General features: G+C 25.9%; 2 protein-coding genes across 4 annotated transcripts; one reads left to right on the plus strand and one right to left on the minus strand.

Annotated features, from left to right (window-relative positions):
* Positions 1-2,924: 2,924 nt before the first annotated feature.
* Positions 2,925-4,995, plus strand: LOC112602609 (peptide methionine sulfoxide reductase MsrB). Of its 2 annotated transcripts, none has more exons than XM_025350779.1 (4): positions 2,925-3,369; positions 3,431-3,603; positions 4,548-4,739; positions 4,807-4,995. In XM_025350779.1, the coding sequence occupies exons 1-3, from the start codon at positions 3,191-3,193 to the stop codon at positions 4,724-4,726; spliced, it is 531 nt and encodes a 176-aa protein (XP_025206564.1). In that variant the 5' UTR covers positions 2,925-3,190; the 3' UTR covers positions 4,727-4,739; positions 4,807-4,995. The 2 variants fall into 2 exon arrangements, with proteins under 2 accessions (XP_025206564.1, XP_025206565.1); XM_025350780.1 differs by having other exon boundaries at positions 2,926-3,369; positions 4,584-4,739.
* A 542-nt stretch (positions 4,996-5,537) lies between these two features.
* Positions 5,538-22,286, minus strand: LOC112602720 (E3 ubiquitin-protein ligase TRIP12). 2 transcript variants are annotated; one of them, XM_025350955.1, is made up of 35 exons: positions 22,048-22,286; positions 21,705-21,807; positions 21,496-21,612; positions 21,338-21,431; positions 21,090-21,147; positions 20,112-20,285; positions 19,940-20,048; positions 19,623-19,858; positions 19,379-19,549; positions 19,099-19,286; positions 18,661-18,849; positions 18,311-18,472; positions 16,936-17,058; positions 16,700-16,870; positions 16,184-16,420; positions 15,117-15,319; positions 14,831-14,978; positions 14,160-14,433; positions 13,949-14,084; positions 12,632-12,828; positions 12,363-12,502; positions 12,055-12,291; positions 11,795-11,983; positions 11,446-11,631; positions 11,188-11,379; positions 9,587-9,786; positions 7,987-8,108; positions 7,689-7,876; positions 7,508-7,617; positions 7,164-7,434; positions 6,862-7,107; positions 6,615-6,803; positions 6,387-6,527; positions 6,002-6,323; positions 5,538-5,806 (listed from the first exon to the last, which is right to left on the minus strand). In XM_025350955.1, the coding sequence occupies exons 2-35, from the start codon at positions 21,755-21,757 to the stop codon at positions 5,610-5,612; spliced, it is 5,970 nt and encodes a 1,989-aa protein (XP_025206740.1). In that variant the 5' UTR covers positions 21,758-21,807; positions 22,048-22,286; the 3' UTR covers positions 5,538-5,609. The 2 variants fall into 2 exon arrangements, with proteins under 2 accessions (XP_025206740.1, XP_025206739.1); XM_025350954.1 differs by having other exon boundaries at positions 12,351-12,502.
* Positions 22,287-22,343: the final 57 nt, after the last annotated feature.

Genomic DNA, 22,343 nt, shown 5'->3' on the forward strand with positions numbered 1-22,343 from the left:
ATTTTTAACAAGAAATATGTTTAATATATTATCTATGAGCTATGACTATTGTTTTTGGGGAGAATATTTTAGTGTATAGGTCAGATGGAGACAATATTTATATAAATCTTTAGACCTTAGGTTAATAACATTATTATGAATGTAAATTTAATAATATTAAAAAAAATTTTGTTTTTTTATTTTTATTTTAGATAATTTCGATATTGATATGGATATTCACGAAGTACGTTTTAAACTACTTAATAACGTTAAGATAAAATTATTAGACAAAATTATCATGTTATTTTCTTTAATATGTAGAAGTTTACATACACAACGATTTAGTTTTGTAATTGTTAGAATACTTAGAATTTATCACTAAACATACGTTTCATATAACATAAATATTATTTTTTTAGTTCATAAATTTTGTTTCAAAATATTTATTAAATCATTTAAATATAATTTTAATATAGTATAACATAAATCTGATGCTTTATAGCGACAATATAACTAAATATTTTTTAATATTTTTTTGTTACCATTTTTTATTAATGATGAATTATTAAATTTAAATAAAACTAAATATATTCTGGAAATCTCAGGATTAGAAGTTATTTTAAATATGAAGTATTCAAAACAATATCTTTAGATTTAATGGTGCTTAACTCATACATATGCTGAACTCAATTAACTTTGAGTAACAATTATAAATTGTAAAAACTGAGTAAATTCATGTGATCTAATTATTAACCCGAAAAAAAATAATTTGACTTAGGTATACCTTAATAACTATTGGATAGGTTCAATCAAAAGATTTTTTATATTATTGTTACTGAACAATTTTCTTTTATAATTTGTACGATATGCGTAGGATCTATAGTAATAAAAACAGATATTCATGGTATATTATAATGTATAATATAAGTTAAGTAGGTATACGTAGATGATTCATTTGATGTAGACGCGGAAATTCGTAGGTGTATCGTGTATAATATTATATTTAACAACAATAACTAATAGAAATCTCAAATTAATATGTCGGCTGTTAAATAAAATAAAAAAAAAGTTAGTGGTTTTCAAAAAGTATAATATGGAATTTATTTATTTCAGGAGAATTTTACACCCGAATTTGAATATTTACAACCTATGTTATAGACGGAGTATCAACTAAGAACATTACATTTTAGTAATAACCAAGTTTAATTTATACCTATTCAATATTAAAAACGTGTTTTAATATTTGTAAGCTTTAATCTAAAGAGTTTGATTTTTGAAAAATAAATATATCATAGAATTTATCATAAATAATAATATATTCATATTTTATTAATTTATAAGCTAATACACACCACTAAAAAATACTAAGCTATTTGAGGATAAAACTCAATTAAAATTAAAATATATACTTACAATTTACATAATCGGTTTTTCGTGTCCATTTACAATACGTCTTACTATAATGAAGTACGCTCCAATATTGAATTATTTGAACTACCTACATATGTTTGATGGTAATCTCAGAGGTATCATTAAACCATTTTATAATTATCTATTATAATGTCATAAAAGAAAATTTCTACCAGGATTGGTTAATTTAATTTTACACACATGAAAAGAACATTTGTATATAATAGGTATAAAATAAAATATAAAATCAAAGACGGGAATGAGATAGTGTAAAGAATTAAGTAGAATACCTATGCAATTATGAATGTATGATAGAAAGATATGTTATTATTGTTATGAAAAAACCATTATGAACACCAAACATTATAAGTTATTATATAATAAAGTATATTACACCCCATATCCGTAAATTATGGTACCTAGTATAAAATTATGTTAAAATTTTAAATTTTGAGCGCAGCGATAAATACCTATGTTGATTTCACAATAATGGTGTTTTTTGCTGTCTATCATTACTTTTTGGGACAGTTAAAATTCTTTGATTTTAAAAAATGGGGGTGGTTTCTCAGTTTCTGGTAGTAAATTATACTTATATCAATGAGAAAAAAACCAAGTGGATGATTTACCTCCCTTAAATACACCTATGGTTATATTACTATAAATCAATATGTAAAAGTAAACATTTTATGAAATTAAAATCTACCTGATTTAATTATTTTAATTTAAAATTACGCAATATCTGAATAATATGCATATCTATGGTATTAATTAAGTACGTACAAACAGTGGCGGATCTAGGATTTTTTTATGGTGGGTGCTATTTTGTTAATAATAATAGTCCTAAATTACTTATTATGTATAATTTGTGCGTGGTCGCCGACCGGTGTTTGCTACTTCACGGTGCGGGGCGCGCGTTCCGATAGCCCGTATCAAAAATTTGCCAAGGTGGGTGCTTCAGCTCCCAAGTACCCCCCCCCTCTAAATCCGCCACTGTGTACAAACGTACAAGTTGAAAACCTGAATATTAGATACGTCTTGCTGTGTCCTATGTATAATATCGATCCTATCATCGTTGATAAATCTATGAAATACCTACGTAAGTTCCAACAATTGTTTTTTAATTTTAAAATTTGTTTAAGGTCAAAAAAATTATAATATATATATATTATATTTACATTTCGGAAAAAAATAAGAGATTCTACATTTCTATCGACACAGTGCGATTAAACCGCTTAAAAATATATTATTATTACAGCTGTTTATAGGTACCTTTGTAGCTTTGTAAATTTGTAATACGTCACGACTCACGAACTGAAAATATGCAAAGATCTTGTTTAATCGTAAATTTCCGACTCCATACAACATTAAAGTATGCAAAATGCAATACTACTGTGCATATTTATGGCCGTAAGTTTGTAACCGAGGTTTAAATCCATATCGTGGTAAACGAGATATTATGGCCGAGTAAGCTTAACAGCGGTCACGACGATGATGTTGATAATATTATTATTGTTATCTACAAAGTATAGAAAAATATCGCGTCTTGTCTGTGGTCAGTACTCTATATATGTTTTGTAGTCCGTCTGTTTACGTCTGACGCGCTGCTTAATGGTTATTAATTATTGGAGTTTGGGCCCTGACCAGATACGGTCACTACTACTCATTACGCACACGGTACACACTACACACATATATAAAAACATTTACATAATATCATATTAATATCTGCGCATTTTATTTATAAACCGTTGAATGGTTCTTGAAAAAAATTCTTTGACCCAAATATTCGACGTGCTCATGAATGTATAGCAGGAGTAGAGTGTTGCGTTTATTCAGTGACATTTTACGGTTAAGAAACAATATCGGTATAATTAGGACGAGGACCATGAGTCAAGGCGAATCGGTGGACTACAAGGCAGACTTAAAAAAACGTTTATCACCCATTCAATACCATGTTACTCAAGAAAAAGGAACAGAGAGGTGATTATTGAATTATAAATACTCGTAGAAATCAATAGAAATCAATAATTCTGTTACACAGAGCTTTTACTGGCAAGTTTAATAAGACTACGGAGGCTGGTTTGTATACTTGTGTAGTATGCAACGAACCATTATTCACTTCGGAAACAAAATTCGATTCTGGCTGTGGTTGGCCAGCTTTCAATGACGTTATTGACCAGAAAAAAGTCAAATTAACGACTGATACTTCAAATGGTATGTTCAAACAGTTTTGCTAGTGGTCACGGTTTTTGGTAGATTATTTTCTTTTTTTTTTTTGTGTATGTGTATCTGTCGAGGGATTGGAAACGCTACTTAGTTAACGCTTATATTTCATTAATTATTGCTTGTTGGTTGAATCTTTACAATAGAATATGATATTTAAATAATGATTTGCTAAAGCTTTTAAATATTGCTCAACATAAAAATATTTTCAAATAAAAATTCAATAACATTAAAAAAAATTCAATCTACTGTGATGTTGGTTATGTATTTGATAACTAACATTTTTAATGATAGTTATTTGAGTTGGTAGATATTTACTAAAATGTTTCAACATAATATATCTTTACTGAGAGTAGCCAAAATACACATAAGACAATGATTAATCAACAATTTATTTTTTTAAACCGTTATCAACTTAATTTTCAGTGGTAATTAAGTTTACTTTGTTCATATTTGTTTAGCAATATTTAATTTTTGTATCAATGAAAATCTTTAGCAAATAGTGTTTGAAAATTGTGTTTTCTTAGATTACTTTTATTAAAAAATGATCTCTAATATTCCCTTGTTTTGAGATATTATCTATTAACTGTCTTCATTAAATTAATAGCATTTCATAAAATGAAATTAATCAAATAATAATGTAATACATTGAATTTATTCATTGTTATAAATTTCTTGCACTGATTATTATGACAAGTAATAACTAATGCACATTATTAACTATGACACCACTTTAAAGTTATACATAATTATAATATACAATTTTTTTCGTATATTAAGTACATTAGATTATGGTAAAGCTTTGTAATACTCAAGTACAGAAGTTTCCATAATATTTAAATAAATATAAAATAATTTATATGGTGTTGGTGGCGTTTCCTTCCATTCCTCGACTATACAAAACAATGCTGTCGCTTTGACGGTGATGGATACAGTTGGAGCAAATTTGCTGTTATTGATAACCAATCCAGGTATGATAAGAACTGAAGTGCAGTGTGGGAAATGTGATGCACATCTAGGACATGTTTTTAAAGACGGCCCACCACCAACAGGACGAAGATTTTGTATTAATAGTGCTTCAATGAATTTTCATCCAATAAATCCAGAAAAATAATAACTATTACATGGTAATTGATTATTATAATTAAGTTTGGTCAATGTTAAATTTTAATATAAATATTTTTATTTTTCCAGAAATATTGGTGTAATATATTGTTTGCAGAGTTACTTACTACATATTTATTAACACAAAATGGATTTTAGTCAACATAAACATGTTAATATTTATTTGTGGAAGTTTTCATAATAAACTAATATTTTATCGTGTCAATGATAATTCAACTATTAATTATCACCTAATAAGAAAATATTGTGATTTAATGTAAAATAATTAATATTTATTTGGAATTGGATAATAAATGTGTTTTTAAACAAAATGTTGTTCTATTTTTCATTGCAAAATAAAATAATATTAATATTGATAAAAAAAAAGACAAAACTTCTTGGGAATTTTTGTACAATATTCTAAATTAAAAAGATACTAAAATGGAATGTATTTCAAATGTTACACGTGCTAAAAAAAAGTATGAATATATATATATATAAATAAATATATTATATATAATATATCACACACCCAAGAACAAAGAAACATTTTAGAGATCTTATAAGTATTAAATTAATATTTAAAATAAAAGCAACTTCAATACTTAAAAAATAAAAAATAACCCTAAAGACAAACTTGTTTTGTATTATTTACACAAAAATTATAAAAAAAAAAATTACTAAATAATATATATATATAGTGTATATTATAGGTAGAAATATATATTTAAATATTGCCTTTTTATTTATTAATAATGAAAGTTATAACCAGATTATTATTCTGTAATTAACAGTACAATGTAATTATTTAAGTTGGAATATATTGTAAATAGATTTATATTTATTTTTTAAAAAGTTTTGATACTACATTAAGAAATTTATTCTGTGGTTATTTATGAAAGGTGGAAGGAATGTTGTCCTTCAGATGCAGCCAGTTGCAGTTTCTTTCTCATTAAATCTATGCTTGAGTAATCTGGAAGTTTAAGGTAGTTAACACATGTCATTACAGATGGTAAATAATCATCTGGATTATCATTATCATCAAATATTCGCCGCACAATAGTCAACGCAGGAGAAAGTGATTTAAAACCTAAAACATAAAATTATTTTAACATGACATTATAAATATTTTTAAATGTAAATAAATAACGTAACTAAGAAAAAAAAATCAACTTATATGTTAAGTTAATTACTATAACTTTTTAAAATAGTGTAATATAATTTGTAAAATTATTTATACATGCAATTTTCCTGGTAAATATAATGCACATAAATTTATATTTACCTCCAACAGGAAGACGTGGTGCTCCAGTAACAAATCTCAAAAAGTCTCTTTGTTGTTGATAATCATACTCAGACAATATTTTAAAAAGAAACCCAATAGCTCTAGAATTTCCTGTATATCCGTGATCCAAACGACATGACTCAGATAACATACGTACATCCCAATTCTTAGTTGTATTTGTATGCCCACAAAATATTGCTTCCAACTCTTCAGGATAAAATAGTTGACCAAGGCGTTTAAGAGAGAAAACACTTTCAAATCCTTCTCGAAGGCTTTCCATTTGCTTGGAAACACCTTCCCGTAAAAACCAATGACAAACCAGCTAAACAATAAAATCAAGCATTGAAACCAAAAATAGAATAAACAGTAAACTTTTTTCAATTACCTGTATATACTTTTCCAAATTGTCTATTGTGACATCTATATTTGCACCGTTCTTACGTAATTCAATTGAGGCATGTCCAGGCAATGTAAAATTAAGTCCCAAATCTTCTATTGGGCAACCATCTAAAGTAATTTTTCTAATCTAATATTAAAAAAAAAATTTAATGAGTATTAAAATTAATATTTATTTATTTTTCATTTAGCTATTTACTCTTTAGTGTAAAAATACCTTTTCAGTTTTTTGTTCATCATTTAGTGTATTATCAATAAGGATTAGTCTTTTTTCGAGTACTAACTGATGAAGTTGTGATAAAGTTTTATATACTTCAGGAACTATATATGAAAGATCGCCAAGTGCAAGATAATTTTCATGGCCTAATAGCCAACGATACATGGTAATACTTAATGGTAAATCCAGCTAAAATATATCATTAATTAATGAATGATAAAGCTCAATTTAATATTTTATATCTTACTAATCTCGAATCCATAATAGCCTTGGCCATAAACTTTCCTAAAAATTTAAATTTTGATTTAATTTTAACTTGATGTGGAAGTTTACTAGTTCGAGATAATGGATTAGGATAAAGTCCTTCTGATGTCTGAACATAAGCGTCAGATTCAGATCTTGAAGGATTGTTCCACAGTTCTAAATCAGCTTTTTGTAACTCTTTTGAGACTAATGCGTAAAACTCTAAAGTTGGTCCTAAACCTGTTCCCACCTAAAAATATTTAATTAAATAATAATTGAATTTGGACAGTTTTAAGTTAAAATTACTTCATCTTCATATTGTATTTCTAGTAAGGCCCGTGAAGTGGCATTTTCAGATATCACAGCTTCAGCTTGAGAAAGTATATTAGATCTAGTTACTGAACGTTTACGTCTATCTAGACGTGGTGCAACACGATCATGCATATCACCATTAGTATTATTTCCAGCACCTTGAAGTTCAGAACTAGAGTCAAGTAAACGTTGTAATGCACGATCTCGGTCAAATACAGTTGCATAGAATAATAATTGTCGTGTTTCAAATGGTAATAAAAATGCGCTAAAAAAAATTATAATACATTTGAAGTTTAAAAACATTAAAAACATTTTTTTTTATTTTTTTATTAACTTACCATGCTGATGCAACTTGTTGAAGCCAAGCAGGTAAGTTTCCAGTCATTATAACTAATGGGTCTTGAAGTTGCCTGTTTGCTTTTGCAGATATTTTAACATTGATAAATTCCTAAAATAAATGAATAGTTATTAATTACATATACGTAAAAATATAATATTTTATATTAATTGTTAACTTACATTAAATGGTATTAAAGAATTATTATGAAGCTGTGTAGGATATAACGAAGTCCAATATCTATTAATGGCATTTAAAACTCTTAAAAGACTGAGTACCGGCAATGAAGGATCTTGAATTTGAACATACTCAGGCAATGACAATTGAAGATATGGTTCAAGAGACGATTTTACAGGAGAAACTTTTCCTTCTACATAAACCAAAATGTAATTAACATAATTCATTTGAAGTTTTAGTTATAATAAAAATATTTGCTTATGCCAATTTGGTTTAAAATAATTACAAATATATATAACTTACCTAACCATAGTTCATCTTTCACTTTTTTAGAGGCACTTTTGTGAGTTCCGGATCTACTTTTTTTACCTGAACTGCTAGTAGTAGGTTTAGGTGAATGTACTTCTGTGTCTTCAGGTAAAGGCCTTAAAAATGTTTTAATGCATAAATTAGTGATACAAATAAATGGCAGCTGCACACTTTCAAACTTATATATACCAAAATCATAGGGCTCTTAGTATAATATTCCATGGATGGAGATTAAATTTAAATTGAATAAATAACAAAAGGAGTTAAGTGAAAATGTTACAATATACAAATATTATAGTAAAAAAATACAATAAAAAATATATTCAAATAACATTTCATAAACATTAATAAAGAATAGAAACTGTTAAAAATTTCTTTAGGAGTAAGATACCAAGTAATATAAGAAGTAAGAAAATCCAAGCAAAATAAATTATCTATGAAAAGAATAATCTCTTTATAACAAAGATGATCATTTTGGATACTAAAAAAAAAAAAAAGCTCTTATTATAACTTTGACATGGAGTAGAAAGGGAAGAATAAAAAAAAAGATTTAGTACATAAAAAAGCAAGTGATGGGAGACAACAGATTCAATACATATGCAGACCTATAACGACATGGAAAAATAGAGAGAAACATCCATCATTTAAATAAATATGTTCATAACAAACTTTATAATTTAAAACTAACAGCATATTGAGATGAAAGCTAAGAAAATATCCATAGATTTGATTTGAATTTAAAAAATTCTTTTATTTAAATTTAAGATTTTAAATTGTTAATAAATTTAATAATAAAAACTTTAAAAAAATAATAAATAATAATTAATTTTTGATAGGCAGACTTTTCTATATTTTTTTTCTAAAATAAAATGTATTCTCTCTTATTTTTATTGTGTATTTTGATTACTTGTAATGTATATAATCTATATATATATAAATATTATAAAAAAGGACATATTTTAAAGAATTTTTAATTTGTAAATCATAGTACTAAATCTGTGTAAATAAGAAGATAACTGTATAATTGTGTGGACTCAATTAGTATATGACTTGAAAAACTATAAGATCCAAAAAGTTAACACAGCGCTAAAGAACCAAATCTCAAATTATCTAGAAAAGTGGTCTTCAACCGGTGTCGTGACCCATTTTTGGGTCGCGACAAGTCTTTTTTTTAAATAAAAATTAGATTTATAAAATTATATAAGGTAAAAAAATAATAATATCATTATATTATAATCATAACGGATATAAAGTATAATGCTTCATATAACACTGGTATGATTTTACATAAGCAATTTTTTTCTTATTTATTAGGCTAACGGGGTCGCGAAAAATAAAGGCCTAATAGAGTGAGTCGCAGGTCCTAAAAGGTTGAAGACCACTGATCTAGAAGAAACTACGTTAATTTTGAAGTAATTTTTTTCAAAACTAATATGACATAAAATTATAAATTATCATTGTAACACCAGATATTTTTAAACGGATAAAGAGATTTGAACTTAACATTCTAAAACACCTTATCACAATAATTTGTATAAAAGTTAGGTTTGATAAATTATAATAATCTATTGCTTGAAGCATTATTATTTCTTACCTGTAATAAATCGTATGTGTTTGTACCCATATTCCAGCTGAACCCAATGGTAGTTCAGATTCGTTATCAGTCTCCATATCACTTGTAGTAGAAAACTGACGAACAGCTTGATATACAGTCATATTATAAGGAAGTATATGATTGCCTATAAGAAATTGTAATTTATGTCTTGCTGATCCTTGTCCAATCACAACTGCTGCCTGTAAATAAAATTTTGAAGTTAAAAACTCAAACTTTTATGAAATATACAAATGCATTAAACATTTACCTAATATAACAACTGTAATAAGTTTAAAAATTTTTAAGTAGAATTAAGTATTAATACATTAAATATGTATCATAATTATAATACCATTTTATATTTTTAAAAACTGGGGTTTCAATGAAATCAAATATATTTTTTATAAATTCACATATCAATTTTAATTAAATCAATAATGAATCAATACTAAATAATACATTTATTAAATGATTTAGATCAGCGATTCTCAACCCCCACATACTACCTACACAATTTGAAAATTATCAAGTATTTCTTTTTAGCTTATTCTAACCTAACCAAATAATATTTAATATTAACAATGGTTCATTCTAATTTTTTTATACAGAGAGATTTTATACAAACTACAGGTTGAGAAATGCTGATTTAGATGTTAAACAAAAATGTATTGGGTATATCAGGACTAACTACTTGTTTAAGTTAAAAATTAATACTATTTGATTCTTGTTTACACCAAAAGAATAAGGTAACTCTTATTATAGTAATAAATGATTATAAGCAATAAACTAAGTGCAAGTTTATATACTACTTATATACTAAATATAAGTAAAATAAAATTAGTAGTTAAGTTTTTGTAAAACATTTTTTTAATTGTATGAATATTTTTATAATTTGATCATTTTTAGGTATTCAAGTAGTAAATTTAAACTATAACTTAAGATATTTATCATAGTCTATGAACTATAATCAGCATTAAAAGTCAGTAGCATATGAATAATTAAGTAATATACAAAGCGATTCAAAATTTAATTTTATTAGAAAAAAATTTAGATATCTTTTAATAATATATTAGAGGGTTTTGAGGGTTAGCATAAGAAATTCAAATAGGAACCAATTATTCTTTTGATAAATACAATATGAAGAATCATTTTCGAAGTATATTTTCAACATATGAAAATCGAAATGTAAATGAGTAGTTTACAAGTTATGAGTACTATAAGTAGGTGAACAAAGTAATAGACCAATATTTTGTTGTAAGGTATCTGCATAACATTCAACTCTACTCATCTTAACTTTAAAAACTTTACTACTCATTTTATTACTCACTATAAAATACTCATCCAAATTTTAATTCTTTTGTATCAAACTACTACTACTACTACTACAAAAAAAAATAAAATTCTTCACATTAGGATTGCAAAAAAAATTAGGTTACTATTTTAATTTCTTAAGTTGACACCCAAAACCATCTTAAAATATTATTTAAAAAACTCTCATAAAATATTTTTCTCTATTATGAGTATTTATTTGACAAAATAGCTATAGCATAAATTTTGAATCGCAATGTATATGTGCATTGTAATAATTAAAAAATATTTACTAAGGTGTCATCAATATCATCATCGGAGTTGTCATCATCGGATTTAGACTGATTATTTTCTCTAATATGAGAAAAGCCTCTAACCACTAAATATCTTTCAATTGCTTGTACTAAAGCCAATGGATCAATTTTAACAGTTCCACTTTTCCATTGTTTCAAATTATTACAATCTGGATGTCTTTGTAACAGGCACTAATAAAATAAATTTATAAACAATTGGTTATTTAATATGAAAAAATAAAACCCTAAACAATTTACCTTAAGTTGGTGTGTATTAAAAAATTTCAAAGCACTATTTCCAGCCCCCGTTGATAAGTCGTGTACTTTTACTGGAAATTGTTCCAACTGTGATACACAACTACCCAACTTTCCAATTAATGCAGAAAATGGCCGAGTTTCTATACTGTTATGATTCTTTGCAGTAAATGGTTCAAAACTATGGAGCTACAAAATAAAAAATGAAATAATAATTAGAACATTCAATCATTTTTGATTATAAATTCTGGTCCAAATTCAAAATAAGTTAAATCATGTTTATACATGCAATAGAAGTACAATGTAAGGAATTTGGAACTGGATGTTATTACTCATTATTAGTCACACTTACAGGACAGCCAGCAAAAACATGTAAAAACTTTCGTAATCTTTTACTTCTATAATCAAAACCTGATGTGACTTCAGTTAAGTATACAGTAAGTGACTTAATTAATCCACTATGATTGACTTCAAATGGTGAAATGTCCGAAGTCAACACTATTTCTCTTAATTCCAAAAGAGCATTAATATCTTCATTTCCCTATAATTTAATATATATAAAAAAAATTTTTAAATTGTTTATCATAAATAAGTGCTATATTAAATTTTTACCTCATTTTGTAATTTATTAATAGCTTTTGTAAGACGTGCCAAGATACTTTCTGATTTGTCATTTTCAGTTGTCATTTCTTCATCTTTTGTACTTTTATCATATAAAATTATAAAATGTTGTGATCTTTCTTTCACCCATAATTTAGCTTTTTCTTTATTAACAGCACTTATATTTGATGCTGGATTTGTTAAAGTAGCAGCCCCATTGATGTGCATATTGGAATTTTTACTTAATTCCTTAAAATTATTAACATTATCATACATGTATACACGAATCTACAATTATTTATAATTACTTTAGAAAATACCCTTTCTGTACTTCTTAACAGTCTTGCGGGATTTAATGATGCTAAAAACCCTGAAGTTGATTTAAAATTTGAATTGGAAAAACGGGTTCGTGATGAAGATGAATTAACACCTACAGCACGTGATGCAGAAGTGTTACCACCTTGAATTAAAAATATTATTATGATTCTTTGTAGTTACAAAAAAAATGTATATTTTTTTCGAAATTGAAGAGAATGATTTAGATTTAACTTAAAGTTATCATGATTTGTAATTATAAGATATTTATTACCTTTAGATATAAAAAATTCATGTAGTGTAATAGCTTGAGCAGAATTTGGTGAAATAGTATTACTGCTACTGGCACTACTACTAGCTATAGTTTGTATATCATTCACTTCATTGTCTTGATTTCCTTTTTTACGCGCAGCACTAGCAGACTGCCGTTTGTTATGTTTTTTATTTCGTTTAAATACTTCTGACATACGACTAAACAAATATTAATAAATAAATGAATAATAAATATTAGAAAAAATAAAATAAATTTAAAGAAAAAAAATGTATGTATTGATTTTACAGTTTATATTTTTTTCCTGTCTGTTATCATTTTTTAGAATAGAAAATATTATTTATTTTCAAAAATTAAAGTGGTTTATAGTTGAACCTTGAGAGGGGAGGGGGAGGGTTACTAAAGAAAAAATAATGATATAATACACAAATCTAGTTTTATTTTGAAAGCATAACTTAAAAATAAATAACCATCAATAATTAAAATTTTCAAAATATTTCAAATATTTTTGAGCTATTTATAGACATGAAAAACTTTAATTTTTTTTTTTTTTTTGTTAATATATAGTTTTTAGGTTATAAATGTAAATTAAAAAATTATTTATAACGTAAAATGGCTTAAATTTTAATACAAGAATCTTCATTTATAGTTTATATTGAAACCATAAAATCTAAAAGATGTATAAAGACAATTATTTTTTATGGATATTTTAAATTCCAAATTGAACAACAAAATTACTTATTTATATGATAAATAACAATATTTTAATTATTTTGTTATAAATAAAAAATATTATTCATAAGAATTTTAACTTTTTATGGGCACATTAAATTTATTTTTACTGTTTTACATTATTTATAATAAAATTTTAATATATTTTGAAATGTATAAGTTGATAAAATATGGTATGAATATATATAATTATAATACTAATATTTTGGAAAAAAACCATATCAACTTATCACAATATTTAACTAAAATAATTTACTTTAATAGCTAAATAAATCAAAAAACATTCATGATATATTGTTTATGATAATAGACTTTCTCAGCTCAAAATTGTTTTTTTTTGTGTTTAATGATATATTATAAAAATTTAACACATTCATAATAGTGACTCACTTAAAATCTCATGTACAAAAAAGCAAGTTACACTTGCCAATCTTTATCTTTTTCAGTTTAGAGTATAAAATACAGTTTGTATTTAATTTTAGTAAGAATGAAATAAAATTATATTTAAACATGATAAAAAATCAAAAAATTAATAAGCACAAAAGCTATTTTAGTTCTAGTTAAACATTAGGTGTACAATTTACATACTTAGAAGAACAACGGGCTACTTGAGCTAAGATAGTTGCTTCAGGTATAGATTCTACTTCGACTTCAGTACCACTAGTTGTTGATTGAACTTCATTTCCATTTTCAGTTGGTATCGGACATTGATTTAAAGTATTGTCTAAAAATAATCATCATTTAAATTATTTTATTATGAAAATGTATTTAATATTTAGGTAAAAAAATTTAAAATAACCATTGTGAATACTCCTAGATGGTCCTGGTAATCCTTCAACACCAGCACTTGAAGTAGATGGAGAACACTTAACAGGTGTTTGAATATCAGCTTCAGCTAATTGTTTAACTTGATGCATAACACCTTCACGTATAAAATGAGTTTCAAAAACTTGGGGTAGTTTTTGCATTAAAATTTCAGCCATCTGTATTGCACCAACCACGATACGCAAGTCTTGAGAAGCCATCATACCAGCAATATGACTAGCAACCATTTGTTTTTGAGTAACAACCTTCTAAAACACAAATATGTATTTATTAAACCCTCTTAAATGCTAAAAATTTCATCAATATTAATAAACATAAAATATTGTATATTTTTTTAGAAAATAATAAATAATATTTTTAATGTAGTCAATAATTAATAATCTACCTTATTCTAGCATATTATCAACAACTCTTTTAATATAAAATATCAATAGATTAACATGTATACAAATTTATTAATTATATCTTATTTTCAAGTATAGAATTAGTAATTAAATAGAAGTTATCTAATTTGTAAAAAATTTGTTTCTTAAGAACAAAAAAATTGACAAAACAGAACATGTTTATAACTATACTTATTTATTAATACATTTTAATTATTTTAGACATATAAATTCACAATTATTATTTAATTTATTTTATTACCAAAAGCAATTCTGCTGGAGAGTAGTAAACCATACGTAACAATGCACGTAGACATTTATATCTGACCAATGGACCAGCTGAACTATTATAAACTTCATATAATATACTAAATAACAAACGTACAAATGCTCCAGCTAGTTCATTTTCACTAAAATATTAAACAAAATTAATAAATAAAATATGGGTTATATACTTTTACTAGAATAATATAAAATTGATATGCAAAAAGAATAAGGTTTTAATTTTTATAATTATTTAAATACTTTTATGATAGAAAATACATTACCCAAATGATGCAACTACTGTTTCAACGTCACTGGTAGATCTAGTTTGATGATTGTTATTAAAAGATGATGGAACTGTTAAAACTTTACGTTGAATTGCTCGTGTAGTACCTGTATCTTCATTGATTTGTCTCATAGAATGGAGATCGATTGTGTAGGGAGCATGACTTAAAAGAACTTCATCTTCGCCAGCTTGATGTGCGACCTAAAGTAAATAAATAATTGTTTAGTTCCTGTTCTTATGATTGCAAACAAAAGACTAAGAGCAATTCTATTTTTGTAACTATCAGTTGTTTTAATAAATCTATGCAATTTACTAAAAAAAAAAAACAATAGATTTAATACTACATGTCAGTTTCATACTTTCAAATATTAAGTTTTATGACTATCAAAGAAAAAATTTGCAATTTTCTCATGGATAATAGTTTCTATCCCATATAAATTCTAGTGAATTTCAGAAATTTCTCATGTATTCAGATGCATACATTATACTGTTCAAGTATGGCTGAAATGGTGATCTCAAAAATTTATTCAGTTTTATCTAATTTGAGTAATAACCATAGCTATAAAATGTCGATTTTTTTATTTATATATTAAGTATTAACTTAATAGAATTTTTAATTAAAAAAAAACACATCTTGTATATACCTATTAATGACTCTTATGCTATAACCCAGCGTTTCTCAAACTGTGAGTCATTGGTCAATTTTTGGTGGGTCATAAACAACTTTTTAAATTATACAGATTCCAAGAAATGAATGTTAAATTAATATTAAATATATAATTATTAACAAAAGTATATTTTGTAAAAATAATAATAATAAAAATAATAATTTTAATCTAATAAACAAATTTTGTTAAAAAAATTGAAATATATTATATTATTATATTATTTTAAATACATTTTTTTTTATTCAACTACTTTTTGAAAAGTGAAACCATGTGGATCACTAAAAATTTTTTGGGGGAAATTTGGTTGCGGTATTAAAAAGATTGATAACCGCTGCTATAACCCTTTATCTATGTTGTTGTTTATCGTATAAGTGAAAATATAAATTGTGACCTATACCTCGATTATTCTTGAATCTAATGATGTATAAGAATGCCACATAGATCTATCATCCCTCCATTGCCACTGTACCATTTGTTGAGAAGTTCCTGTTCCTTGTATTGTGCCGTAAATACCATGACGATCAAGAAGACTATCAACTGAAAACAATCCATCAGCAGGCAATCTTGGCATGAGTTCACCAATCAAACAAGTAACTTCATATAATTCTTGAGAACTTCTTGGAAGTAATTCAATCTAAAATAATACAAATCAATACAAATTATAGATTTGACTTATAAAATTTATTCGGTATTATTTAATCATTTTATAAAAAAAATAATGCTAGAAAAATATTAAACTTTCAGATTTATAGAAGTGAATGTACATAATATGATACAATTATATCCAATACCAATAAACAAATTAATATTTGGATAGTGCTCTTATTTATATTTCTTATTAGTTAATAAAAATAATTAAACATTAAAATAAATATTTTTACCAAGTAGAATATTAATAAATATTATTTTTTACCTGAGTGAGTTCTGGAGAAGGAGATCCAGTAAGAAGGTAACCAAGAGTTTCACCAATGTTATTTTTAAGTAAAGTTTGTGAAAGTTCAGGACAGTTTGTACATAATGTTGACAACATTCTCAACACCATAATAAATGTATTTGTACTCATAACAGGAGGAGATGCAACAACCTAAATAAAGTAACATAGTGATTAAAATTGTATAGTTATGAAACTAAGCTAATAAAATTTATTACCAATTGTTGAAGATTAGTCAACAGTTCATCACTTGCAATTTCTTTTAATTTATTAGAATCAGATTGGAAATTCTCAACCAGACGGCTAAATGCTAAACAAACACTTTCAACGCTCTTCTTGTCCTAATACCAAAAATATATTATAATATAAAATTTAATGATAATATTAGTGATGGGTCAAACCTAACATTTGTTTTCAACCTCAATCAAACTTTCATAATTTTTCATTACAAATCAATAACTTAAGCCATAAATTTTAATTTTTTCTCTGAAAATTCTAAAATTTAAACTAATTTAGCTGTATTAACTAACTGAGTAGTCAAATCTACCTCAAACACAATTTTACTTTCCTTTGTTCAATTACAATGGATCAATTTTATCTCTGTTTTAAGTTGTCACACTTACATACTTTGGCCAAACTATTGGAACAACCGGCTGGCTAACTTTGTTACCAAATATAAAATTATTGTTCCCATCATTCCTAATAAAAAAACCTAGTTCATCAACTTAGATTTACAAAAATCTAGTATTGTTTATTTTAACTAACTCTATGCGAGTCATTTACTTTTATTCGATCATGTCTAAAACTTAGTTTTATTGACTCTCCTCTATACACACTACACTTAAAAACCTATAATACCTTTCTCTATTGCTACTTATCTGTTTTTCTTTACACACAAAGCATATAATTATAATCAATAATGAGAAATTTCTTAACATCTCTCCAACCTCTTTGCTTTGCTCAACATTAAATCTGAAGTGGTAATCACAAAAATAATTAAATATGTATTACTAAAAAAAAATTGTAGAACAGTCATAGCCATAAACTAAAATTTAATCAAATAATAATAATAATAATAATAATAATAAATAAAAAAAAACAATGGTATAATGTAAACAAATTTAACATTGTAGATCATTTGAATTTAATCGAATGCTTAATTTCAATTTTAAGTGTTTTTGACATTAATTTATAAAAAATTACCATACAATACATATCATTGCTTTTGAATAATGAATAGAGTATTAAAAATCAATGGAAAAATGTACAAATTTTTTTACCAACAAAATAATCACAACAGAAGAAAATTATGGTTTTAGTTAAAATGGTTTTTCAAAATACACTAAGTACATCAGTAAAAATAAAAATAATTTCTGAAAAGATGTTTATTCCAAAAAAATTTTAATTTCAAACTATTGTAATTGGCAAGCCTAGTTTAATTAATAATTTTAAGTTTGAATTTCTTAACATTTTCAGATGTTAAGAAATTTCATTTGATTTTTTTTTTAATACAGAGTTTATTAGCCCATCACTATATAGTTAATAATTAATATAAGGAACATATTAATGATTTAATTTTAATATTGTGTTTACCTGTTGAGTTGTACGACTTGATAGTAATGGCAATGACTTGGAAACATAGTGAAATTCATCAGCATTCATATTTTGACAACAATTTGCAGTGATAGCTAGAGCAGCTCTTTGCGCATTAATACTAAAGAAATCTATAAAAGTTAAACATGCAGCCACACCATTCTAAAAACAAATAAATGTTCAATATTTTAATTTAACTATTATAAGTTTCTGTAAAATGATCATGATAGTTATGTATTTGAAAATAAATATTGGCATAATAAAATTAATTAGTTGATTGACAGTAAACACAAATATCCAGTACAAAAGTATGTTTATGATCCTAACATAATACTTGCAAAAATACTTACAGATTGTAATATAGAACGACCATGTCTTCTAGAAAGCATTTCTAAAGCAGAAAGGGATTGTTCAGCAACATCCATACACTGGATAGCTTGCAGTTTATCTAACATAGCTGGAACAGCATCAAGAACAGCAGCTGATGAACGCGGAAGTGCTTCCATCATATACGTCAATGCACGACAAGCATGATTCATCTAAAAATATAATTTTATAATTAAATAAAAATATATGGGTGATTTATTATAAGATTAATAAAATGGCACCATTAGAATATAATTTTTTTTATATTAATACCCTTAAAACTTTAGAAATTCTATTTCACATTGATCAAAGTATTTAAACAATAATTAATAATGTTTTAAATTAAATAATTTTATAATACTAATAATTTAAAAAATATTTAATTAATTATAAAAGTTAAGTTTTTGATTTGAACAACATACCATGTCAAAATTATGTTCCATCGAAAGTAAAATAATTAGTGCAGTGACAACAGGTTTCACAGGAAACCCAGTTAAAGTATCTTCATTACCCATAACTAACATTTGACACATTTCAATAACGGCTTGAAGTTGCTGTCCTTCATCCCCTGTAGCTTGCATTCCTTGTAATAATTGTTGAGCTTTTGAAGCTACAAAAAAAATATAATATAATATTACAAATAAAAAAAAGATGTAGTAAACAATAGCACTAAAATTATATTTTTCTAAATAAAAATTATACTTGTAGACGCAGCACCCATTGAACGATTGAACAAATGGTGCATACGAGGGGCTAATGCACCGAATAAATGAGGTGGTAATCCTCTAGATTCTAATAATGCTTGTAAACGTCCAACTTCGCCTTCCTCTTCACTATCGTGACTAGTAGTACCACTACTCCATGCTGTAGGCCCTTAAATATTTTTCAAGTAAGCTTTTATGGTTCCCAAATAAAGGTTCAAAATAAATATAATAGAAAAAATTACAGTTCACACCACCTCCAGTAGTAGCTTGTGAGCCCGATGAAGAAGGATTAGTATTGGAAGTGGTGGTAGATGATGACGTAGCCATATCAGGGGCATTAGTGCTAATTGAACTAGATGTAGAAGGTAGGATATTATTCATGTTGTCATTGCCTTCAGCCATTCCATCCCCTTCAACCACGCCTTCCATAGCCAATTCAGCCGCCTCTCTTCCACTCGCTTTGGTATTACCGCGGCGACTTCACAATTAATAATAGTGAAAAAAATATTATGATAATTAAAATAAGTTTTAAATGTATATTTTTTTTCAATATTAATACCTGCTACTAGCACAAGACCCCGTTGTTGGTCTTCCTCGTTTCCTACGCAGCGGTAAAGACGCGCGTAAATTAGTTTCTTCTTTATTCTTGTTTTGACTTGAACACGTACCTATAATTAAATAAGTTGTAATATTTAAATTTTAAAAAAATACAAAAATTAAATAAATTATACCCAGCGTAGGGAGTTCTAATTTTGGACGTTTATTTGGAGAAGGTTCTACTTCTTGGATAGAAAGTTCGTTTGTTAAATTGTTTTCCTCAGAGCGCGAAGGCCCTTTTGATTTACTACGCAATGGATATCTATTTTCAGCAGGGCTGAAAGTCGAGTTATCTACTTTTTGTTTTCCTATAAAATAAATAATTAATAAATTAGGTTTTATACAAAAATTACAGTGTTTACACTAAGAGGTAACATTAAATATTGCAGCTAGTTTAATACTTTCAATACAAACGCATTATTTTTTTTTCTAATAGAAACACTAATTTTTCTTTACAATTTGGATAACAAATTTTGTTTAAAATTTCAAAGTCAAGTCAAAAAATAATCACAGATATTATTGAATAATACTTAAGTTATAAATAATAATTATAATTTATCAAAAATTTGAACCAACATTAACATTTTTTGAGAAAAAAAAATAGTCTATCTGAATTTTTAAATACAGAAAAATGTATCACCTTACTTAAAAAAAAGAAAGAAAGTTGTATAATGTTACTAAAATAAATAAATAATTGATGTTTTTACAAAGCATATATTTCAGTTCTCTTTTTCACCAAAAGTTATCCAGCCTAAGTATTTAGGGGCATTTCTTAGTGCACAAACCATTTTATACATCCATAAAAATATTTATATAATAATGTACAATTTATTCTGTACTTAATTAATATTCTTAAAAATTTAAACTAAAAATACTTTGGCTAATTTATTTAAGAAGCAATTACAAAACATCAAATATGTCATTTAATCGTACAAGTAGATACCCAAAGTACCTCTTATTAGGTCACTATAAGATAAATACTAAATTTATAGGCAATGATTAACTTATCATTGAATAAAAAATAATTACAATTTATTTATATATTAAAGATACATATACACGTTATACTTTTTCTCTTCTTTAAATATAAATTTTCAAATTAATATACTTACTATTTTTAGGCGATTTCGATATTGTTGATTTTCTACTGGTACCTGGCGATTCTTTATGCTAAAAAAAATTAAAATGTATTTTGTTATAAATAATTAAATGAACTACTTGAAAGTGTTATCATACAAAGTTGCATATAGTACATAATTATTTAGATTTTAAAAGTTTAAAGTTAAAATATTTAAAGATATTTATACAAGTTTTATACATTACCTATTTAATATTATATTAAACAAGATTAATGACTTACTATCAATGTATTCGAACTACTGGTGCGAGTATTCCTAATATTCGATTTACTTTTACGAATATTTTGAATAGAAGTAGTTGAATCATTCACAATTCTGGAATAGTTTAGACTTATAAAATTTTTCAATAATTAATATCAAACAAAAAATTTAAACTCACTGTGTTTCAGTATTATCTGAATTTAAAGTAGCCACATCCACCTGATTATTTGTGCTTTTTTTATTATCCTTACGAGAACTAACTCTAGATCTAGTGTTTCCTTCTATATTTCCCCTCCTATAGTTATAATTAAAATTTATTACTTAATTAAATAATCACAAGTATAAAAAAAAAAAATTGCAGTAAGAAAACACAACTTTATTTTCTACCTGGTACTAATAGAAGACGCGTTAACCAACGCGGAACTAGCTTGTTCGGCCATAGACGTCACCTCCAAGCAATTTAATCATGCCACAATTAAATCACAATTCCCTGTAACAATAATAATCAATAAAATAATTTTTTTAATATGGCAACTTTAAAGAAAATCACTGTAATCCCAGAATTAAAAACTTTAAAATGACAACAAAAATCGATGGCATGAAATATATTATCAAAACAAAATAATTAATAGACGATCAACACTCATTACATGTTAATCGTAAGTAGATACCCTAAATTACTATGATCGACGTTATAAACCCAACACCTATCCCTTCCATAGGCACTCACCATAAAACCGGAAGCGAATAGTATTGGGAATTTTTGTGTACAAAGATTTGTTAAAACGACCAGTGTTCATGGTTTCTCATTGAACACTTTATCCAAATTCGACTAACGAGAGCTATCATAATACCATATTTCGATTCAACGCTTAACTGAAGATAAACGAAACTACGAAACTCGCGTCCACGGAAATCGCAAAATACAATACTCCACGGCCCAAAACAGACCAACGTCATGAAAAGACAATGGAAAAACAAGATTGATTCAACAGCTGTTAAATCATAAGAATGTGCGCATGCGTG

The sequence above is a fragment of the Melanaphis sacchari genome, unplaced genomic scaffold, assembly GCF_002803265.2.
Source record: "Melanaphis sacchari strain LSU unplaced genomic scaffold, SCAv2.0 Contig8_pilon_pilon, whole genome shotgun sequence".
NCBI classification, from domain to species: Eukaryota; Metazoa; Arthropoda; class Insecta; order Hemiptera; family Aphididae; genus Melanaphis; species Melanaphis sacchari.